Source organism: Sciurus vulgaris (assembly GCF_902686455.1).
Source record: "Sciurus vulgaris genome assembly, chromosome: 19".
Taxonomy (NCBI): Eukaryota; Metazoa; Chordata; class Mammalia; order Rodentia; family Sciuridae; genus Sciurus; species Sciurus vulgaris.
In genome coordinates, this window is record NC_136480.1 from 8,849,994 (window position 1) to 8,872,325 (window position 22,332).

At 41.8% G+C, this 22,332-nt stretch overlaps 3 protein-coding genes across 6 annotated transcripts in view; 1 reads left to right on the forward strand and 2 right to left on the reverse strand.

Moving 5' to 3' along the window:
* Window positions 1-2,699: 2,699 nt before the first annotated feature.
* On the reverse strand, window positions 2,700-11,418 carry BRK1 (BRICK1 subunit of SCAR/WAVE actin nucleating complex). The gene is made up of 3 exons (XM_079122609.1): window positions 11,260-11,418; window positions 4,138-4,220; window positions 2,700-3,891 (listed from the first exon to the last, which is right to left on the reverse strand). Exons 1-3 carry the CDS (start codon window positions 11,375-11,377, stop codon window positions 3,865-3,867), a joined length of 228 nt encoding a protein of 75 aa, XP_078978735.1. The 5' UTR covers window positions 11,378-11,418; the 3' UTR covers window positions 2,700-3,864.
* Window positions 11,419-14,562: 3,144 nt separating this feature from the next.
* Window positions 14,563-17,187, forward strand: FANCD2OS (FANCD2 opposite strand; the record flags this gene model as incomplete). Its single annotated transcript, XM_079122519.1, has 2 exons — window positions 14,563-14,662; window positions 16,643-17,187. Exon 2 carries the CDS (start codon window positions 16,651-16,653, stop codon window positions 17,185-17,187), a length of 537 nt encoding a protein of 178 aa, XP_078978645.1. The 5' UTR covers window positions 14,563-14,662; window positions 16,643-16,650.
* A 1,078-nt stretch (window positions 17,188-18,265) lies between these two features.
* Window positions 18,266-22,332, reverse strand: part of FANCD2 (FA complementation group D2) — a 56,204-nt gene continuing 52,137 nt past the window's right edge. For all 4 annotated transcript variants that reach the window (XM_079122329.1, XM_079122330.1, XM_079122331.1 and 1 more), the window contains exons 42-44: window positions 21,522-21,668; window positions 20,506-20,601; window positions 18,266-18,701 (exon numbers count right to left, since the gene is read on the reverse strand). In XM_079122329.1, the coding sequence (XP_078978455.1) occupies window positions 18,630-18,701; window positions 20,506-20,601; window positions 21,522-21,668 (315 nt within the window). In that variant the 3' untranslated portion in view covers window positions 18,266-18,629. The remainder of the gene's footprint in view (window positions 18,702-20,505; window positions 20,602-21,521; window positions 21,669-22,332) is intronic.

Sequence of the window (22,332 nt, forward strand, 5' to 3'; positions counted from 1 at the left end):
TTACTGGAGATTGAACCCAGAGGTCCTTTACCACTGAGTTATATCCCCAGCTCTTTCTATTTTTTATTTTGAGATAGGGTCTTGCCAAGTTGCTTAGGGCCTCGGTAAATTGTTGAAGCTGGCCTTGAACTTGCAATCCTCCTGCTGTAGCCTCCCGAGTCGCTGGCATTACAGGCATGTGCTACTGCACCCAACCAGATGGCTGATTTTATATATTTAGCTCATTTCTCATTTAATAGCAGAAAGCAGTAGTCTTTTAGCATCTTTTTCTTCAGAGAGCACTAAGGTTTTGTGATGAAAGAGGCATAATGTGGGTCACTTCTCTATATTGTCTGACCTAGAAAAATGAAACTCAATCCAATTTTCCATTATGATGAAGCTACGGAGAATAACAGAATTCAGAATCTCTCTAGACACTTTAACCCCTGAAACTCAGTCTCCTTTAGTTTAAAATAACCATCTTATCAACATCTTAGCTTTGCTATAAGGATTAGATATAATAATGTTTAAAAAGAGAGAAAAAGGAACAGTTCAACAAACCTAGATTAAAATGTAAAAAGCAATTTTATTGTCCTCAGTGAGGGTGAGATGTTAGTATTCTAGAACCATGCCTGCAGAAACTGATTAGTGACATACTGGGGACAAAAATAAATGGTGGTTTAGCATAACACTATTTATGAACTGCAACAAGCTGGGAACAAAGATGTGACTTGTGAGTAAAATCCCAGTTCCTGGAGCCCAACCAAATATTGCTGCTGCTTTTTGCTCCAGAAGCATCTGTAACTCAGAGATAGCTACAGAAGTGCTGGAATGGATTAAATTCCCTAGGCAAGAATTTCAGAAAACACAACACAGTGAGATGGGGCTATAGCTCAGAGGTAGAGCACTTTCCTGGCATGGGCGAGGCCCTGGGTTCTATCCCTAACACCAAAAAGAAAAAGACAGCATACGGTTACACCTCTAGAAAAAGAAAGCTGGCAGAAGTGAAACTAGACCACCAGTGCAAGCAGTATTACAGATTCTGCAAGGAAAATTCATGAAACCTTCTTCACAAAATGAATGAGGGTAGGCAGGGGTGGCTCAGGTTGAGCACATGCTTAGCATGCTGAGGCCTGAGTTTCATCCCAAACCAAATAAAAGAATGACAGTGTGGAGGTTAATAATACTTGCATGGATGTGTGACTGCTTTAAGTATCTGAGTATAGTGAAAAAGCACTGGACTAGGAATGAGAAAATCAGTTTCAGATCTGGTTAGAGAAGTTTACTTATTTTTTGTGATACCAGGAATTGAACTCAGGAGCACTTAACCACTGAGCCATATCCCCAGCCCTTTTTAACATTTTGTTCAGAGACAAGGTCTCACTGAGTTGCCTAGGGCCTTGCTAAGTTGCTGAGGCTGGCTTTGAACTCTCGATCTTCCTGCCTCAGCCTCTCAAGCTGCTGGGATTACAGGCATTCATCACCATTCCAGGACACTCATTACTGTAATACCAGTAAATTAACTGATTAGCATCCATAAGGCCATAAAACATGAGCATTTTCATATATAATCCTATGAAAAGAGCCTTTCTGCATACATGGGTCACCCCTACTTTTCCTCTATTACCATCTTTTTTGTTTGGGTATTGGGGATTGAACTCAGGGACACTAGGCCATTGAGTCACATCCCCAGCCCTATTTTGTATTTTATTTAAAGACAGGGTCTCACTGAGTTGCTTAGCACCTTTGCTTTTGCTGAGGCTGGCTTTGAACTTGAGCCTCCTGAGCTGCTGAGATTACAGGTATGCACCACTGCACCCAGCTCCCCTATTACCATCTCATGTTATAGTCCCTAGCAGGAGCCAATGTCTGTTGGACTACAGAGCAAAGATAACCTAATATTTGGCTTTTAGATGTGCTTTTTTATCCTGGAAAGGTGAACTATTATGAATAACAAACTCAAGTGATTCTTTAAAAATACATATGAACTCAATAATGTTGAAAAGAGAGACCTCACAGTAAAGGATGTCAGGTGTCTCCATTATAAGATGCTATTTTTAAATTGAAGTACAGGTTAAATATGTACTTATGTAAAATGCCTTATGTAAAATGTCCAGGATCAGAAAAGTCTTTCAACTTTTAGATTTTTTTGGATTTTAAAATATTTGCACATACATAAGATAATCTGGGGATGGAACCCAGGTCTAAATATATTATGTTTATGTTTCATATACATCTTATACACATAGAACAGCATGAAGTTAATCTTATACGTGTAGGTCGCCTGTGTTGACTGCAGCCCACATGAAGTCAGGTATGGAACTTTGCACGTGTGGTGTCATGTTGGTGCTCAGAAAGTATTGGATTTTGGAGAATTTCACATTTTGAGATGAGGGCTGCTCAGCCAGTACTGTGAAAAATGGTCTTCCAGGGGTTCTAAAAAGACATGAGTGCAACACAGCTTGAATTCTTCAAGTCAGTTTAATTGGTGTTTACTGACTACACACCTTCCTCGAGGCATCCAGCTGGGCAGTACAGGGAAAAGGGCATGGGATGCATACACTGAATCAGAGAATGACTCACAACAAGATCAAATCCAGAGCTGAAGTGTAGTGTTAGCACAAGAGACAGGAGGAACAAAGAAAAAGAATAGGGAGAGTACTGAATGGAAAAGTAAAGTCTGTGGGAACTTTCTGGAGGAAGTTTGATTTGAGCTAGACTTTGTATGGCAAATATGATTTGTGTAGGGGGAAATTAGTTGTGAAGAGTACAGTGAATTCCATGTGATGAAAATGGAGACCTGATTTTAGAGAAATCAACCTTCAGAAGCAGGTTGGCCCAAATTTATAGAAAGTTCTACAAACCAGGATGAACCATTTTTGGCTCTTCTGTTTGAACTCCAGTGTTTGCTTTTCAAAGGAAGTAGACATTTAGCTTGAATCCTGTAAAACTGATAGTCTGCCTTGGATTGTGTTTAAATTTTGTGGATGCTCGTATTTTGACAGAATGAAATCATCATGTCTGATTCAATGCTTTCTTTTATTGGTATATAATGTGCCTACATAATAATACTTGGTAACCTGCTGAATGACCAAACAATACCCAGGATGAATTAGCCAGCTGAAGTCCAAAAACCAGGGCTCAGGCTGGTAAGCTACCTAGGCTTTGAATCAAACAGCTACATCTGAAAGTTTTAAGTTAGAATAATAATCCTACATATCATGCTCTGTGAACTAGATAAAACCATCTCTAGTTCCTCTCCCCACCATAATCAACGCAGCCAGATAAAGTTGAGGAGTTTATTAAGGAAATATGAGAGGCACAGACATCCCAAGTGACAGAAAGAAAACTCTGAAGATGTCCCTTCAAGCCAAGTGGGGGCCTGGCCTTGATCTCCCCCAAAAAGGAAATCATGGGTTAGCAACAACATTCTCTGGCAGCCACTGCCAGGGCACAAGTATCTCAATCAGGACTGCCCCCACCTCCCATCCGAGGTGGGGAGGAGACAAAGACTGTCCACAAAATCAGTGCAGAGGCAAAGAGGAAAGTCTGAGAGAAAAACAGTGAGAGGTGGAAGTACCTTAAAGAATCTCAGACTTTTGGCTTTGAACACCTCAAATACATCAACAAGTAGTTCCATAAAATGTTATGAAAAGGTAAAATGTCTAATGTTGTTTCCAAGAGTTCCCATGGACTTCTCCCCCATGCCACATCACACTCTCAAGATGTACATGGCAGAGCCCAAAGGCCACACTTTTGAAAAAAAGGAAAACAAGAAAAAGCCCTGTTGTTCTTTAAGGAGATAAGGAGCTGAAGGCTGCTGGGGCCTTTCCCACGTGGCCTGTGTTCTGTAAAGCAACTTCCCAGCAGCAGGATGGCATAGTTCTAGGTGAGTGTCTCACCTTTTGTCACCTGTCAAAGGAAAATTGACATTCAGATAAATTCAAAAGGACTAAGGGAGCCAAAAAAAAAAAAAAAAAAAAATCTTAATTTTACATCATAGGCAGTGAAAAATGGCAGAAAAGATAAAAAGTCAGAGATACCTAAATCCAGGCAAGGTACTTCACTCCTCTAAGTCTGTTTTTGCTTTCAGTTTTATCTCCATGGTAAGTGGAAACGTGCATTCTCTCTGGGATAGCCCTTGCCCATCATACTCACCCGTGCTTCAATGTACTCTATTCTCCGTTCAAGGGCTGTCAATTTCTCATTTAGTGTTGCGAGTCTTGAACGACAAGACATATCTGGTAAAAAGAGACCAATGTTAAGGATTAATGTCACTCCAAACACCACAAGCACATGCACCCATACACAGCACAGAGAAACACATACACCCTGTGCTGAAGAAAAGGAATAATACATCATGCAGAGAATACATGGGAACTGAGTGGACAAGGTGAGAAGGGTCTTAGAAGCACAGTTGTTCAGGTGCTGCTGAACATCCTATGAAGGGTAGAAGGGATAGGAGAGTGACCCCCAAAGCATGTTTATGCCCTAATACCTGGAACCTGTAAATATGTATCATACAAGTCCATAAATATAGATAACAAAGGTAGAGGAGTCAGAGATGAGATGGAAGAGATGGGATTTAAAACGTGAAAAAGACTCAACCTGTCACTGCTGCTTTTGAAATGGCAAGGAGGCCATCAGCCAAAGGATGCAAGAGATCTTTGGAAAATGGGGATAGCCTCCATTGACAGCCAACAAGGAAATAGAAATCTCAGTCCCACAACCACAAGAAAGTAAACTCTGACAACAATCCAACAAGAAAAGAAATGGATCCTCTCAGAATCTCCAGGAGGGACACTTTGATTTCAGCCCAGTGATCAGTGTTGGATTTCTGACCTACACAATGGTAAAATAAATCTATCTAGTTTTAGGTTCCTAATCTGTGGAAATTTATTATGGCAGCAATAGAAAACACAACACACCGAGGATGTACAGAAGGCCACTGTTAACCAAGAGAGGAGACATATACTGTGTGCATGTGCAAACACATAACAAATCCTTTCATTATGTACAACTATAATGCACCAATAAAAAATGTGGGAGAAAAAAGAAGTGACAAGCAAAGAAAATAGACACTTAAGATGGGTTATGGCCAATAAACCTGCAAGAATTTGACAGGCTAGGAATGGCTCCGTGTTGCTGTGTTGGTGTTGGGGATTGAACCCAAGGTTGCTTTACCACTGAGCTACATCCCCAGCCCTTTGTAATTTTTTATTTTGAGACAGGGTCTCACTAAAGTTGCTTAGAGCCTTGCTAAGCTGCCCAGGATGTGCTCAAACTGGTGATTCTCCTACCTCAGCCTTTTGAGTCACTGGGAATACAGGTGTGTCCCACCATGACCAGCTTTTTGTTTGGTTTTGTTTTGATGGAACTGGGAATTGAACCCAAGGCCTCAAGCATGCTAGGCAACCACTCTACCACTGGGCTATATCTCAGCCCTTATCTTTGGTTGAGCACTTGCCTAGCGTGTGCAAGGCCCTGAGCTGGATCCTCAGCATGGGGGGAAATGAAGTATGGTTTTTACTGCATGTATATTTCTTTCACACCATGGTGAAATTGAAACTCTAAAGTCGAACCATCAAAAGTGAGGGATGTAATGTCTGTAATGTCAAGAAAGAAAAGCAGAGGCCAAGAAACCAGGAGATACTAAGGAGAGGAAACAAGATGTCAGTTTTTGAGCTTTTGGAAACCATACCATTACCACAATCCTAGAAGGGTTCTTAATCTTTCATCTCTCTCTGCACAGACCTATCAGAACTAGAGAAAACTTAAGGAGAATATCAAGATCCCTGTGGAAACCACACTCCATCTGTGAAAAACAACCCAAATCCCTTCTCTTCTTCTACCTCTTCCAACCTCCTTTCACTGCACCCAAAGTGAAACCTAGATTTCCCCTAAAATACCTTTTCCACTGCAAACTCCTCTCACCAAAACAGCTTGACCTCTCTTCTTCAAATTGCTCTTGACATACAACAGAAAGGCATAAAAGCATGGTGATTATTTCCCACTAGCCCCTCCAATACCATTGCTCAGACATCTCTCAAAAACCTTTACTTTTTATATCTAAAATATCTACTCCCTGAGAGTCTCCCACACAATGATTCAACACCAAGCTAACACTTTCCTTTTCATCTCTTCCTTGGCTGTTTTGCAAAAGCGCTTCAGCACATTTTGACAAATCTGCCTACACTCTGATCTTGCCTCAACTTTCATTTCATCCTGTCCAAATCTTACTCATCCTGCCTGCCTAAGCATCTTTCATCAAGACCCAGTTCAAATCCCATCTGGGAGGTCTTACTAGAACATAATCAACTTTTTCTTAATCTATCTAAACACTTGTGGTTGAACTTCTAATCTGTTAAGTTATTAGTGTATTTGGTCTTTGGTTATTACTTTCCTTTTACATGAAGATTTAACAAACAAGAATGTTCTCATCGTTGTTACTTATGATGATGAAAAAACAAAAACATGCCCAGCATTAGAGGAAAGGTCTGATAAAATATAACAATCTGTGAAGGACTATTAAAACAACCAATAGGGGCTGGGAATGTAGCTCAGTGGTAGAGCACCCGCCTAGCAAGAATGAGGCTTGGGTTCAATCCTTGGTACAAAAAAACAGTCACTGGCTGGGGAGATAGCTCAGTTGGTAAAGTGCTTGCCTTACAAGCACAGGGCCCTGGGTTCGATCCCCAATACCGGCAAAAAAAAAAAAAAAAAATAGTCATTAAAAGTTACAGAACCTATGGAGCTATAATTTATTCCCCACACCTGCAAACCTCTTAAAATTTGCTTACAGCCCAGCTCTTCCACTTTCTATTCATATTTCTTACCGTTTTTATGCTATTCTTTCTCACAACTCACCAATTTTCATTGCTATTCTTATTTTTAAAAACAGCTTTGATATGTAATTTACATATCAAAAAATTCACTTGCATAAAGTATCCAATTCAATGGTTTCTAGTATTATTTGCAAAGATGTCCAGTCATTACCAGAGTTTAATTTTAGAACATTTTCATCATCCCTTTTGAAAACTATTAGTACTTTCAGTCTTCATGGTACCTCCCCCTCATCCTCTAGAAACCACTAATCTTTGTTTCTACAGATGTGCCTTTTCTGAACATTCTTCATTTTTCTTTTTAATCTTTTTTTCTTCTTTTTCAGTGTTGGGATTGGAAACCTTTCCCATTGAGCTATATCCCTGACCCCCTTTTTTTGTAGTGGAGGTGCTTTACTGGGCATTGAACTGAGGGGTGCTCTACCACCAAGCTATACCACCAGCCCCTTTTATTTTGAGACAGGGCCTTGCTAAGTTGTGGAGGCTGCCTTCACAATAGTGGTCCTCCTGCCTCAGCCTCCCAAGTTGCTAGGGTTACAGGCGTGTGCCACTATAGCTGTCATCTTTTCAATCTTGTTTTCTATCTGCTAGAGCTGCTTCCAATTCCCAGATCCAACTTGCAGAGGAGCACCTCACACCCCACTATTCCTAGATACTCTCCCATTTTCAACAGGACCAAATTTCTTTCCAGTCTGTTTTTTAGAAGCCCCAAAGCACATATTATGTATGCCATTTAGTAAAAATATGAATATTATCTCTGACAACTTGTTCATTTCCCAAGAAAAGAGACATGCCAAAATTATGGGCAGGGTGGGGAAGATAAGAGGAAGAGTTCCTTCCTGGATGGCTGTTCTGCTCTAGTGGTCAATCTGGTAATGAACCAGAATCTAGTAACAATACTATGCTACTAGTCTACAAGGATAAACACCATTGAATAATATAAAATGTTCAACTGTAGAAACTCCAGTCATATTTCAGAACCCATTAAATATGTATTGATTCAAATAAAAAACGAGAAAGCATTCAGAAGCTGGACAAATCTAAAACCAGAGTGTGTTAATGTGTATGTTATCACCAGATTTTCACTGCAAATGTTGCCTTAGTAGGATATGTAATAGTGTACACATACCACCATTGTCAAACGCCCACTGTCAGCTACTTCTCTGAAATCTTATTTCATATAATCTTAGAACTACAAAAATCAACACTTTTTTTCTCTTAAATTTTTCTTTTCCAGGGAGAGGTGTGGGCGGGCAGGGTACTGGGACTGAACTCAGGAAATTTCTATCTCTGAGTTACATCCCCAGCCCTTTTTAAAATTTTATTTGAGGCAGAGTCTTGCTAGGTTGCCCAGGATGGCTTCAAACTTGAGATCTTCTTGCCTCAGCCTGCTGAGTCACTGGATTACATCCTGAATTGTTTTTGTGGGTATATTTTACTCCTGGGATGAGTCCTGGGACTGAATGAAAAACAGATTAGGATTTGCAGTGAAGGTCATTGTGGGGGCATGGACCTGTAGCCACAGCACTCAGGAACATAAGAGAAGATCACTTGAATCCCAGGGTTCAAGACCAGCCCGGGCAATATAGCAAGACCTCATTTAAAAAAAAAAATCTCTGAGGGAACCCAGACTATAAGACTAGTATGATAAACAGGCCTGTATTTTTGCAATATCTTCAGTTCATTAAAATCAGTCAGTCATCTTTTTGGATCTCCTAACTCCAAATCCATTCTTTCCCCTAAACCATATTCTTTCATTCTTTCTTTTTTTTTTTTTCCGGTTCTGGGGATTGAACCCAAGGCCTTGTGCTTTCAAGGCAAGCACTATACAAACTGAGCTATATCCCCAGCCCCTACTTATATTTCTTAAAAGAAAAAATATAAGTTCTTTTAGGATACACATGCTCTATAATATCCTGATTACCATTCTCTACCAAAACCTCTACAGCATTATGTGTAAATATGTACTGATATACATTTACACTACTAATTTTTTTTCCCCTTTTTGGTACCAGCGATTGAACTCAGAGGTGTTTAACCACTGAGCCACTAGCCCTTTTTAAAAATATTTTATTTAGAGACAGGGTCTCACTGGGTTGCTTAGGGCCTTCCTAAGTTGCTGAAGCTAGCTTTGAACTCCAATCCTCCTGCCTTAGCCTCCCAAACTGCTGGGATTACAGGCATGCCGCACTGTGCCTGGCTCTACTCTCTCTCTCTCTCTCTCTCTCTCTTTTTTTGTTTTTTTTTTTTTTTTTTGCAGTACTGGGGATTGAACTCAGGGCCGTGTGTTTGCAAGGCAAGCACTCTACCAGCTGAGCTATCTCCCCAGCCCCTCTACTCTCTTATTAATGGTATGTGCATCCGTACTTCCATTCCCTGATAAGGAAATCCATATCACAGCACATTAAGATTATTGTCCTACACACTGTCTATGTAAATATACAATACAAAACAATGTTCTTTGTTTTGAATTGTCATTATTTCATCTTTAATATTAGTAAAATGTGGGACTGGGGTTGTAGCTCAGTGTTAGTGTTTGCCTAGCACATGTGAGGCATGGGTTCAATCCTCAGCACCACATAAAAATAAATATATTGTGTCCATCTACAACTAAAAATATTTTTTTGTAAAAAAAAGTAAAATGGTTCTTTTTTTAAAAGAAGAGAAAGCCTTTTATGAGATCTAGTTTCTCCTACTGATGCTTTCTAGTTAAGACTTTGGTACAGGGGATCGAACGCAGGGATGTTTTACCAGTGAGTCCTGTCCCAGCCCTTGTCTGGCCTTAAACTTGTGATTCTCCTGCCTCAGCCTCCAGAGTGGCTGCAATTACAAGTCTGGGGTGCACCACTGTGCTTAGCCTAAATATTCTTTTCCTTTCTGACAAAACGTTTTTGCTTTTTGTCAGTGCTGGGATGGAACCAACAGCCTTAGTCTATGGTAAGTAGATGCTCTATCTCTGAGTTACACTTTCAGCCCACTGACAAAACCCTTACTCTCTCTCTTTTTTTTTTTTTTTTTGTTTAATATTTTTGTTTTAGTTGTAGGTGGACACAATACCTTTATTTTATTTTTATGTGGTGCTGAGGATAGAACCCAGGGCCTCATGCATACTAGGCAAGTGCTCTACCAGAGCCACAACCCCAGCCCCCAAAACCCTAACTCTTGATAGAGGGATCAGTCCTCTAGCTACCAAACAGTTAATTCATTCTCAATTCTTCTTTTAAATAATCAGCTTTTCTTTTTTTTTTTTTTTTTTTTTTTTTTTTCTCCCTCTTTTCAGTACTGGGGATTGAACACAGGGCACTCTACCACTGAGCTATATCTCCAGCTCTATTTTTTAAGATAGGTCTCACCAAGTTGCCCAGTTGATCCCCCTGCCTCAGCCTTCCTAGGAGCTGGGATTACAAGCATGCATCCCCTTGCCCAGGCTCCAATTTAATCTTAATTGCTTGATGTTGCTGAATTAGTGGAACCAAAGTACACAAATTGACAAAGATTATTAGATATCATCCCTATTTCTTGTAATTACCTGAGAAACACTGTCCAGGGCTGGGGAAGTAGCTCGGTGGTAGAATGCTTGCCTAACAAGCATAAAGTCCTGGATTCAATCCCCAGCACGATAAATACATAAGTAAATAAATAAGAAAAGAGATCTGAGAAAGTCTATCTAGCACCAAGGCATCTGAAAGAAACACTTGGAGAATACAGGGTAGAAGTTTCTGGTACAGACTACGTCCAGAGGAATATGAACACTGCATGAAGAATTTAAGACTGTCTCCAGCAGTACATGCCTAGGAAAGATTTTGGTACAGCTGTCTCTCTGCTGAGGAAACCTGCTGTGAAGAATGGGCTAGAAGCAGACAGAATATCTGGTATTAATTAGATACCACCCATACAGAGGGCACTTCCAAGGCCCTAAAGGGCCCGGACCTTACTCTGATCTCACTGCCTACCACTCTGGGCACAGAACACACTGAAGACAAAAAGGAATGGACAGTGAGCGGCTGAAGGGGGCGATTAAAGGAAGAGGTTTCGTCTTGATCCTGAAGAAGATGAGGAACTGTTTCATAAGTCTTTAAACTGGATAGTAACACAGTCACGGCTGCACGGTCAGGTGGAATGCGGAGCCCAAAGGACGAGGGATACCACTAAAGAGAAGAAATCCCACGGAGGGATGGCGCTGCCTGATATCTGGGGAGAGGGCCTGTTAATGGGTCCAGAGGGATGGCAACGAAGCCATCAGCTTAAGGTAGGGCAACCCCACAGGTACCACCCAGTAGAGCCAAAGAGTCAGGGGGAAGGTAGGGCCTAAAGGAGGAAGCGAAACCGGCAAGAGCAGAAGGCTCCCGGGGGTCCCCCAAAAGCTCTTCCTCGGGGCCCCTGCAGAACAGCCTCCGAGGCCTCCCTGCTCCCCGCCTCCCCCTGCTCGCCCGCTGACCAAACGAGTTGAGAAAGTCCGCGATTTTCTTGATGCTGCTGGTGATGACTTCAATGTACTCCCGGTTCGCCCAGTCCTGGTGAATCTCCCGTTGCACCGGATCCTCCTGTCCCGCCATGGCGGCCGTCTGAGGAAGAGTGACTTGCGCAGGCGCCCCGACCCCATAGGCCGCTAGTGCGCCTGCGCCGCCAGCCCACGCCCAATCCCGGCACCCACCAAAGCCCGGCATTGTGGTGCGCCTGCGCAGTGTCGCGCCCTCGCCTGCGTTCTCGCTCCGCTCCCACGCCCGGGAAAACAGATGCCAAGAACTCCCTCTGAGAGCAGCACACCCACTCCTGTCACTGGCAGTTCTGGTCATTAAGGGGCGCGTGGGCTCCCGTCGCCTCCTCCCTTAGCGGCTCCAAGATCGTTTGTGCAATCTGTCTCAGCAATAAGACGGGCATGGTCGATTAAGCTTAAAAACAAGTCACTTAGAAAATACCTTTCATATGATGCACTATGCAATATGACGTCCCAGTTTGCATTTGCCAAATGAGCAAAACAGAGCTACAGTCGGGCCCGGTGGTGCACGCTTGTAATCCTATAGACTTGGGAGACAGAGACAGGAGGATCACAAGTTCAAGACCAGTCTGGACAAATTAGAGAGCCGCTGTATCAAAGTAAAAAATAAAAAGGGCCGGGGGTGTTAGCTCAGTGCTATAGTGCCCCTGGATTCAACCACCAGTATGGCAAATAAACGTTTACGATAATACCCAGTGATGGACAGCCTGAACCAAAAGTGGTAGTGTTAGAAGTAGTTGGTCACAATTCGAACTAGTACCATACTTTCAGAAAGAAACTTGTAAACTGACAGCTATTGCCAAGTAAAACATTTCAAACCTTTTGATCCCTAATCATTCATTAATAAAATTATTGGGGGAAAACCCCCACAAAGATGCTCTGTGTAGTAGTAGTATAACAGTTGAGGGATGGCTAATATTGTAAATATTATGCAGTCATGTAAATGTTAATTATGATCACTTTGGCAATATGAAAAGTCACATGATAAACTGAAGGGGAAAACAAAATACATATTTTTCTTTAATGGCAACTATGTGTGAGATGATTAGGGTTGCCCTGGAAAGGGAATACTGGCCTCCCAGAGCAAGTTCTCCAGTTAGGGGATTGTTATAAAAGCCTGAACCTGGCCCCTGACACCTCCCTGCTTCCTGCCTCTCTTTGTATTTCTGCCCCACACATGCTGCCACCATGTGCCATGGGGCCCTCTCCTGGATTTCAGCCTCTACAACTGCGAGGTAAATAAACTTTTTTTTTTCCTTCATAAATGGTCTGCCTCAACTATTTCATTACAGGAATAAAAAACTAATAGAAGGAGATTCTGGTTTCCTGTGTGGCGCTATATATTAGACTTGAAGGGATGGCAAATGGCATTGCCAGGAACACGTGCCTTTGAACAGGGCAGACTGTACAGAGGACTATGTACAGATTGTCTTACCAGCATTAAGTCCTCTTTATCCAATTTTAATCAAACTTTTGCTTTGAGGACTTTTTGGGGGGTGGGGGGAGTGCTGGGTAGTGAGGATTGAACTCAGGTGCTCTTGACTACTGAGCTACCTGTCCACTCCTTTTTTTAATTTTTTTTTTTTTTTTTTTTTTTTTTTGCGGTGCTGGGGATTGAACCGAGGGCCTTGTGCTTATGAGGCAAGCACTCTATCAACTGAGCTATATCCCCAGCCCCACTTTTTTTTAATTTTGAGACACTAATTTTAAATCACTAAGGATCTAAGTTACTGAGGTTGCCCTCAAATTTGTGATCCTTCTGCCTCAGCCTAAAATCCCTCAAGTCTCTGGGATTATAGACATGTACCACCACACCTGGTTCAGTTGTGGGACTTTTTTAAAAAAACTATGTAATAAAAACTACTGTTTTGTTTGCTTTTTAAATAACAGGTGTCTCTTCTATTCAAAAGGAAAATAAAAATAAACTAGGGGGTAGTTTTGTAATCCAAAATCATTTCCATCTCTTCTAAGTCTCAATTCTCTGCTCTTCTCTTCCTTTGAGTCCAAACTCTTTTCCTCTTCTGTGGACCCCACTATGCACACATAGTGGGCACTGTACGAGTTCCTCTAGATGGTGATTTTCCAGGATCTCAGCCTGATCCCACACTTAGGTCCAGTCCCTCTCCATCAGTTTCACTCAAAGAATCAGACAAAAGGTGACCCTTCTTATTGGTGCTGTGCAAGGGCAATTCTGGGTGTACAAGGAAAAGGCAGGTGGGTCATTAATTTCTCCCACAAATACTGCCAGACAATGCAGTAGCCAGGCACTGGGGATACAGGAGTTAGCTGGTGGACTCCTTCCTTCTCTCAGTCATCTAGGGCAATTGAAGCAATGCTTACAAACTTGTCAAGTCACTTATTCAGTATGCTAAAAACATCAGTTTTCCAGCATTACAAAATGAGATGGAATCATCCTCCTCACCCCCCAGTACTATGGGATGAACCAGGTGTGCTCTACCACAGAACTACAGCCTATCCCTTTCCATTTTTTTTGAGACAGGGTCTCACTAGGGTATCCAGGTTGATCTAGTACTTGTGATTCTCTTGCCTCAACCTCCCCAATAGCTGCCATACAGAGCATATGCCACCATTCCCCCCTGCCCCAGAATAACCCTTTTTGAAGTTTAACAGAAGCAGACAGGTTTTCAATCAGGAAGTCAAGGAAAGGTTTGTTGTTGTTGTTGTTGTTTGTTTTTCTGTTGGCAGGCAAGCATTTGCAATAAATTCTGTCTTTTTGCACTGGATCATTCCAATACAGCAGCAAAAGCCTTCAAGACCCTGAGTCCCTAATCCTGAATATGGGCAGAAGGTAATGAATACACACTTTATTATTATTATTATTTTTCAGTACTGGGGATCCCAGGGGTGCTTAATTAGTGAGTCACATCCCCAGCCCTTTGTTGGATTTTTAGAGACAAGGTCTCGCTGAGTTGCTCAGGGCCTCGCTAAATTGCCTCAGCCTCCTGAGCCGCTGGGATCACAGGTGTGCGCCAAATGAGCACGATTGAATACAGACTAATTTTTAACACTAACTACAGGTTCCAGGATCTTTATACCTGACCACAGCGTTTGTGATGGGGGTGTCTGCCCTCTGTGACCTGATCAAAGGCTCGCAGGTATGGTGGAATGGGGATGCAAAGGGATTCGAACCAGCCCTCCTGAAAACCTGAGTCCTGAACTAGGCATTCCAAGGAGTGGGTGGGAGATCAGCCCTGACACCTCCCAGTGGGGCGGGGCTCGGATTCTTTCCCCGGGGTCCTGGGTCACAAAGGCGGTTGCCAAGCGCCGGTGAAGAAAAGATGCTGCCACCACTCTGGAGTGTGCGGCCCGCGGAGTTCAGCAGGTGAGCCCCCGGCCCAGATGGTGGGACTGGGCCCGGGCTCCCACCGCCTCTTCCGCCTCGGCCAGCACTGTCTGGCCCCTGCGCCCGGGGAGGGACCCCAGGGGGACAAGCACCTCCTTCAAGCACTCCAGCCCCTCGGGATCCGTTCACAGTTCACGAGGACCTCCGCTGCATTTGGGCGCTGTGTTCCCCTTTCCAAGGTGGGGAAATTGAGGGACTAGGTTCCTTGAAAGGGAGTAACGGTATGAAGGGGAAGACTTTGGGGCCAGAAAAATCAGGTATTTCCTATTTAGGAGCTATTACAGTAGCTTGACCAGACCTCGATTCAATCCCTCCTGGAATGGATGACGATGACTTCCTGCTTGGGATGGGGGCTGAACCATTTTAAACTTTGTGTGAAGGGGTTGGAAAGATCCGGGATGCCAAACCCTGTCTTCTATGTTGATTCTGCTGAATATTCAGGCTGGACATTTGACAAAGCCTTTTAATTTTGGCTCTATTTCCTTAGGACAGTCAAGAAAAGGAACTGATGATTGTTTTTTTTTTTTTTTTTTTGGGGGGGGGGCGGTGTTTGGAGGAATTAATACTCCTTCCCACTTAGTGGCATACCAGAGTGGCCCCAATCTTGAAACACATCATCTAGAATAAACAAACCCATATCCTTCATACTAACCATTGCTGGGGCAGTGCTGGTTTGAAATGTCACCAATTCTTTTTAAAGGATGAATTTCATTGCTTCACACACCATGTGAAAGTGTCAACTTCTCAATGGTGGCAATTACTGGATGGGATGGGATCAGATCTCCCACTTCTTGGGAGAACCAAGAAGGGAGAGAAAAATACACTTGGCTGAAAGAAAAGGGATTTGCTATAAGTCTCTTAACAGGTAAATGCTCAAGAAATGTTAGCTTCTCCTGAAATCAGTAAGGCCCTTATATATTGTCAATTTTGAACTGGAATGATGGAAAACTTAAGTTCTACTTGGATGAAGTCTGAGTTTGCAATATCCTCCCAGCCCTTTATCTTCAAAGAAAAAAAAAAAAAAAAAAATCAAGGTCTTAACTAGTGGATCTGACATGGATTGGAAAAAAAAAAAAAAGAACAAAGCCCCATACCCAGAAAAACAAAAAAAAGCTTTAGAACATTTTAAGAGACTGGCCTGTGGGAATGTTCCCCCTCTCGGCCTGGTGTAACTCTTCTAAGAATGTCCTCAGTTGCCCAGGGCTCAGAAAGAGCTGTTCCCTTTGTATCAGAAAACACAGAAGCTTTTAGGGGCAAGAGGAGACTGACTCCATTATGAAGAATAGTGCAAGCTGGCTGGAAATGCTTAAAAGGAACAGTGTAAGTTCTCAAACTGAAAAGGTACAGCAGAGTCCCTGGAGGGTTTGTATAAGGCAGGTTTCTGGACCCTGACCCAGTTTGACTCTGCAGGTCTGAATTGGGGCCCAAGAATTTGCATTTCTACCCAAGTTCCCAAAGGATTTTGAAGCTGTTAGTCCAGAAATCATACTTGGAGAACCACTGTTGTTAAAATACATGGCATTAAGAGGGACCTATTTGTATGACATGGCCTGAGCTTCTTCTAATCTAAAATAATAAGGTCTCATCATTAAGTCCCAGTAGCCTCTGTCACCCCAGAGGCATAGATTCTGTCCTGAGCAGTTACCAACACGGCACAGGTCCCAAAAGTGGACTGGGACATTCCATGTCAGACAAATTCATTTCCTCATTTGTAGGATGGGTTAAAACCTCCCTTCAGAGGCCTGTAAAAATGTTTAGTAGAATTTTAGTATACATACAAGTTGACACATTCCATACTCATTATCACCCCCTACTGTCCTTTCTAGAATTACTAAAACTCTTATCACCTACTAGAATCTGTTCACGGGAACCACAAAGTAAATATAAGTCAGTAATGAGACAGATGTGAATTGTCACGGCCATGCTGTGAAAATTCCATGTTTGATTCCTCTCCTTTAGGACTGTCAATGGCAGGATACCAGCTCTGGTCACCATGGACCCCACTGGATGAGAGCTTCCAATGGCTGCGACACACAACACCTACTCCTTCCTCCAAGCACCCCTTTAGGGCCTCCCCCTGCTTTCCACACACCCCTTCCGACCTTGAAGTGCAGCTGTGCTTTCAAGAGGTCACTCTAGTCCTAGACAGCCCATTCCTGGAAACTGGAGTGAGTCCCAAGTTACCCTGCCACACGTCAGAGCTCCGAACCATGAGCAACAAGAAAGGACTGGTCCGGAAGCCCCAGCCCATCCGCCTCAGTGGAGTGGATTCTGTCTTTGGCAGGGTCATCACGGCTCAGCCACCCAAGTGGACTGGGACCTTCAGAGTTTCAGACAAGTCAGCATTCTGCAAAATTATCAGTAGGGAGCACCAGTGGCCTACTGGACTTAAGGAGCCTCAGATTCAGATGACAGTGACTATGTGCAAACAGATGCTGCGCTCCATCCTCCTGCTGTATGCAACGTACAAGAAGTGCACCTTTGCCTTGCAACACTCCAAGTAAAGGGTCCCCATCTGATCCCCCATTCTTCACATCATGCTCTTCGGTATGTACCTGAAGCTTACACAAATCTGTACACATAAATGAAACTGTGACACTGCCCCAGCTATTCTACTTCCTGTCAAGCAGTGACAAATCAGGAGGCCCTTTTCTCTCTCTCTCAAAAAAAAAAAAAAAAAGAAAAAAAAAAGGGGGTGGGTGGGAGCCAGTGACACAGTGCAAGGGAGAACACTTCCATTGTAAAGTTGAAACAACCATTTAAAAGAGAGTCAAACTAGCATTGACATGTACATGTGATAAAGAACCATTAAACCATATCAATCAATGAGCCTATTGTGAACTCACTTAACACCACAATGACTTGGGGGAAAATGGGATTTTGAAAAAGGAGATGTAAGCACTTCTTTGTACCAGAGGAGGATGATGGGGTCAAAAATGTTTATGTGACTCAAGGATTTGTTTAAAAAACTAATAGCCTTCCCCCATCAAAACAATGACCGCCCCCAAAAACAAAAACAGAAACAAAAAAACCCTAAAACCTAACCAGCAACACCTAATGGGTGTTGACAGTACTGAAGTAGGTAGAAATATTAACAAATATTAAACAATCTTTACAGCCTTGCAAGAAAGAACTTGGTAGCAGCACTGAAACTGGGCTTTTTGGCAGAAGAAAGGAGAGCCCTCCATTTTAGATGAAGTATACTCATAATGTTCTATTTCTAATAAACAATTTTGTAGTATTCTTGTAATTAGATTATAGGTGCAATTCAGAATAATGTGGAAATAAATATTATATATATACAAAGCCAGCATAAATTTGATGATGCTTCTTCTTCCTTTGTCTTATACTACTATAAGGATCAAAAAAATTAAAAAGGTAGCCAAAATATTCCTTTTGATTCTCTTTGAGTACTGAAAGTAGTTCAGGTCACTTTTTCAGAAAGATCACAAAGATGTTGCCATCATATGTGAGAACAGTCATTGTAGCAGAGGACATGATTTTGAGCACCAGTTCCTATTATTTCTCTGCACAAACTTCAATTCAATTCTATGTAGTCCTTGAATAATGAGGGAAATCTAAAAAATAAAAATGAGGTAGCTAAGACAAAACTTAGACTTTATTTGTTAAAGTGATGTAAGCCTAAATTCTAGAATAAATCCGTTTTGAAACTAGTTCACAAAAGCCAGAATCATGGCTCAGAGAGTTTACTGGGCAGCACAGCACAGTCACATTTACCCAAACCAGAAATAATGCTTCACTGGGATCCCAAGCCAGGGACTTTGACCATGCTAGACAATCTGTGAAATCCACAAACTAATTAAATAAACTCCCTCTTGGTGAACAAAACAGGATACTTCCAAATAGAAAGAGCAGATTTCAAACCATGAACACAAAATGGTATGGGGCCGACAGAGAAGGGAAAGATGCAGCAGCCTCTTGGGGTCTAATCGGAGTTGTCACTCTCATCACTATATTGCTCCTTTTCTTCATCACTTGCTTCATTTTCTTCACCATCCTAAGAGGCAAAGTACAAGTAAGTATTGTATGCCATTTATCTAGGTGACTCGAATTGCAAAAAAGCTATCACTAACTGTACTATATTACTTCATAGTTGAAACCAATGATAGATTTTAAACCACTGTTATGGTTTGGATATTAGGTATCCCCCAAATGCTCCTGTGTTAATGCAAGGATATTCAGAGGTGAGATGGTCATATTATGAGAGCTGCTACTTAATTATTCTAATTTTAATGGACAGGCTGGGTAGTAACTGTAGGCAGGTGGGGCAAGGAGAAGTGTCACTGGAGGTGTGCTTGAAAGGGTTCATCTTCCCTGTGGTCCCTTGCTTACCTGTCTGCGTCCTGGCTGCAATGAATGGAGCAATGCTCCTCTACCATACCTTTTTGCCATGATGCACTGCCTCATCTCAGGCCCAGAGAATCAGACGTGGCTATCTATGGACTCAGACCTCAAAAACTGTGAGCCCCAAATAAACTCTTCCTACTCTAAGTTGTTCTTGGATATGTTGCACAACGATGAAAAGTTGAATAACACCATTTGTAAAAGGAACCAGAAGCTCTCCTCATTCTTTTTAAAAGAGAATACTGCAGTATTGGGGATCAAACTTAGGGCCTCACACATGCTAGGGAAGTCCTCTACCACTGAGCTACATCCCCAACTCTTATTTTTGCAGGACATGGTGTCCCTAAGTTACCCAGCCTGGCCTGGAACTTGCAATCCTTCTGCCTCAGCCTCCTGAGTAGCTGGGATTATAGGCATGCACCACCATCCTAATGCTTCTTGAGCTCTAAGCCAAGACCATGGATGGGGAGATCATTTAGATACCAACTCATGCCATACTGCAAGTGAACCAAACTTGCATGATTTTTAAAATAAGCCATAGCCTTCCAGCTCTTCTACATGGATGTGACTCAGAAACAAGATCACAATATGCTTCGATAGTGAATGAAATAGTTATTAAAAGTACAGGTTATTTCAATAGGGAATACAGCATAAAATTACTTTGCAAATCTAGTATGGCAGGTTTGCTTAGAATAAAATACTGTCTGCTTCAGGTAGATGAAGAGTATTATACATTAAAAGGGAACCATGCAAATAAAAGAACTTTCCATACTGAACAATCTCAAATTGCATTATAGATAGGCTACACAGCAGGAATTCTCGAATCTGAACTTCTTGGTGTCCATGACCCACCTGAATTATAACAAAATTTTATAAAAATACACATTTTTATTTGGCTTTCTTTAAATTCACAAAAGCAGAACAAAATAAGGAGCTCTATTATTTTACTCCTATGAGGTAGCAGCCTCTGATGCTAGGCTTTGGCTTCCATCAAACACTTTCCCCTTTCTATTTTTGTCTATTCAAACATGTTTAAGTGGCTTAACTCCTCAGCACTCAGAGAATACACTGAACTCTTCCCCCTTCTAAAATAAGTTTCATACATGAGTTTGTAGAAAACAGGATACTACACAATGAAAGAGAATTTTATTTTCTTTGTTTTTGGTGCTGGGGATTGAATTCAGGGGCTTGTGCATGCTAAGTAGATGCTTTTACCAGTGAGCTACAGCCCCAATCACTTGGAAGGGAATTTTCAACTCCATAATATATGCCATAGTTTGAGATACTCAAATGATTCTAAAACTGTAGAACTGTTTTTTTCTGGGCCCCAAAGAATTCAAAAGCACAGAAACAGTATTATATCATCAAATACAAGCAGGGAAAGTTCTGCACTATCAATTCAGAACAGTAACAACATGAAAACATCAGTGCCAGACTCTGGTGCCCTTTAGAGGTACCTCTGTTGCTTTGCTCTTAGTCATCTGGGATGACGTGCCACCCTCACTCTCATCTGCTGTGCTCTCCTGGGAATTCTGGGATATAATCTCTTCACCCTAAATACAGAAGAACCAAGACAAATGGTAGGTTATAATGATTAGGGTTTTGAGGGAGAGAAAGGCTGAGCAATACAAAGAAAGATGTTCTCAGTCATTCAAAACACAGACACCAACCTATGACACAGCATCTAGGGAAGGAATGCTCAACCCCAGGTTTCCAGGATGTCTCTTGCTTTGATATATGTAGTTCTATAAAAAAAATCCATGTTTGTATTCTAACATCACACTAGATTTACAATGTAAGAATGTATTATTGACTTCTTGTTAATGCTGAATACAGATCTAGTTTCCCCAGTACCTTAAAGTAAATAAGTTCCTACACAGGAACCACAAATGGTCACGCAGAGGCTGAAGAACAGTGAAGTGGTCTAAGAACATCAACTCTGGATCAGGACTGTTTGGACTCAAGCTGTGGCTCCACTCCAGTGAGCTTCAATTTTCTCACACAATTGAATTAATCTCATATGGTTGAGGTGAAGAAAAAAAGCTAATTCTCTGTGGTCTATTTTCATATGTATTCAATTATAAAACTACAATATTGTAAACATCAAAGGGGGGACTTGGATCCTTTGTGAAAAATGCTGTAACTTCAAAGCAGTATTATAATCAACACAAGATTTCATCCAATTAGACAAATGAGAGGCCCTAGAAATGTTCATTTGTTAAAATTAGCCAAAATGATTTGGGGAAAAACATGGACTAGTGTAGGGCTTAAAACCGCCCTGGAGAGAATTGTACTGGGTTCCTCTATTTCTGAAGCCTTATTCACACCAGTGGCACCTTTGCTGTGACTACAGACAATAGCAGTGTACCGCAACTTTGGCAAAGCAGGGCTTAAGAAACCTTCCTTACATTCCTTCTGATGTTCTGACAAGGAATGGCAGTAAGGCATTAGTACTGGTGGTCCAAAGGCTTACCTGCAAGTCCCGGTTTTTGAGATTGCCCAGCCAGAAAGCCTCTCTGCAATTGTTGAGGACCAGCATGGCTTTGACTCTGCAAACTAAGAGCTCCAGGGTCTTTTTGAGTAAAGGCACATGTTTGGTGAGTCTCATGTCCTGGTGAATCTGAATGCAAATAAATACATACATCTCATCTGGGTTTACCATCATGTTCTCACAGAAATTTATATATTGAATAAGAGCCTAAGCCCTGCCAGTAGTTTTACAGAACACTCCAAAGAGAATGACAGCTAAAAGATTCCAACTCTAGAAGACATAATGTTAAAATCTCTAGGTTCTTCTATATAACCTCTTATTGACTAATAATCAATGAATTTACCTAATATATTCTTTTTTTGGTACTAGGGATTAAGCACAGGGGCACTTAACCACTAAGCCACATCCCCAGTCCTATTTATTTTATTTTTGGTACTCGGGATTGAATCCAGAAGCACTTAACCACTGAGTCATATCCCCAGCCCTTTTCTTTTTTCCAATTTTGACATAGGGTCTTACTAAGTTGCTAAAGCCAGTCTTGAACTTGTAATCCTGCTGCCTCTGTCTCCTGAGTTGCTGGGATTATAAGCATGCACTATCACACCCAGCACCAAATATATTCTTGAGCCAATATTACATGGATATTAAACAAAAGAAAAACACCTCTACTTAGTTTACGAGTCCTTAAAATTCCATCGCTCAGCACTTTTATTAAACTTAGAACCATGAGAGGAAGTAAGTAATAGGAACTGGTTCAAAGAACCATTTGGTTTCCAGTAACTATAGAACCAGA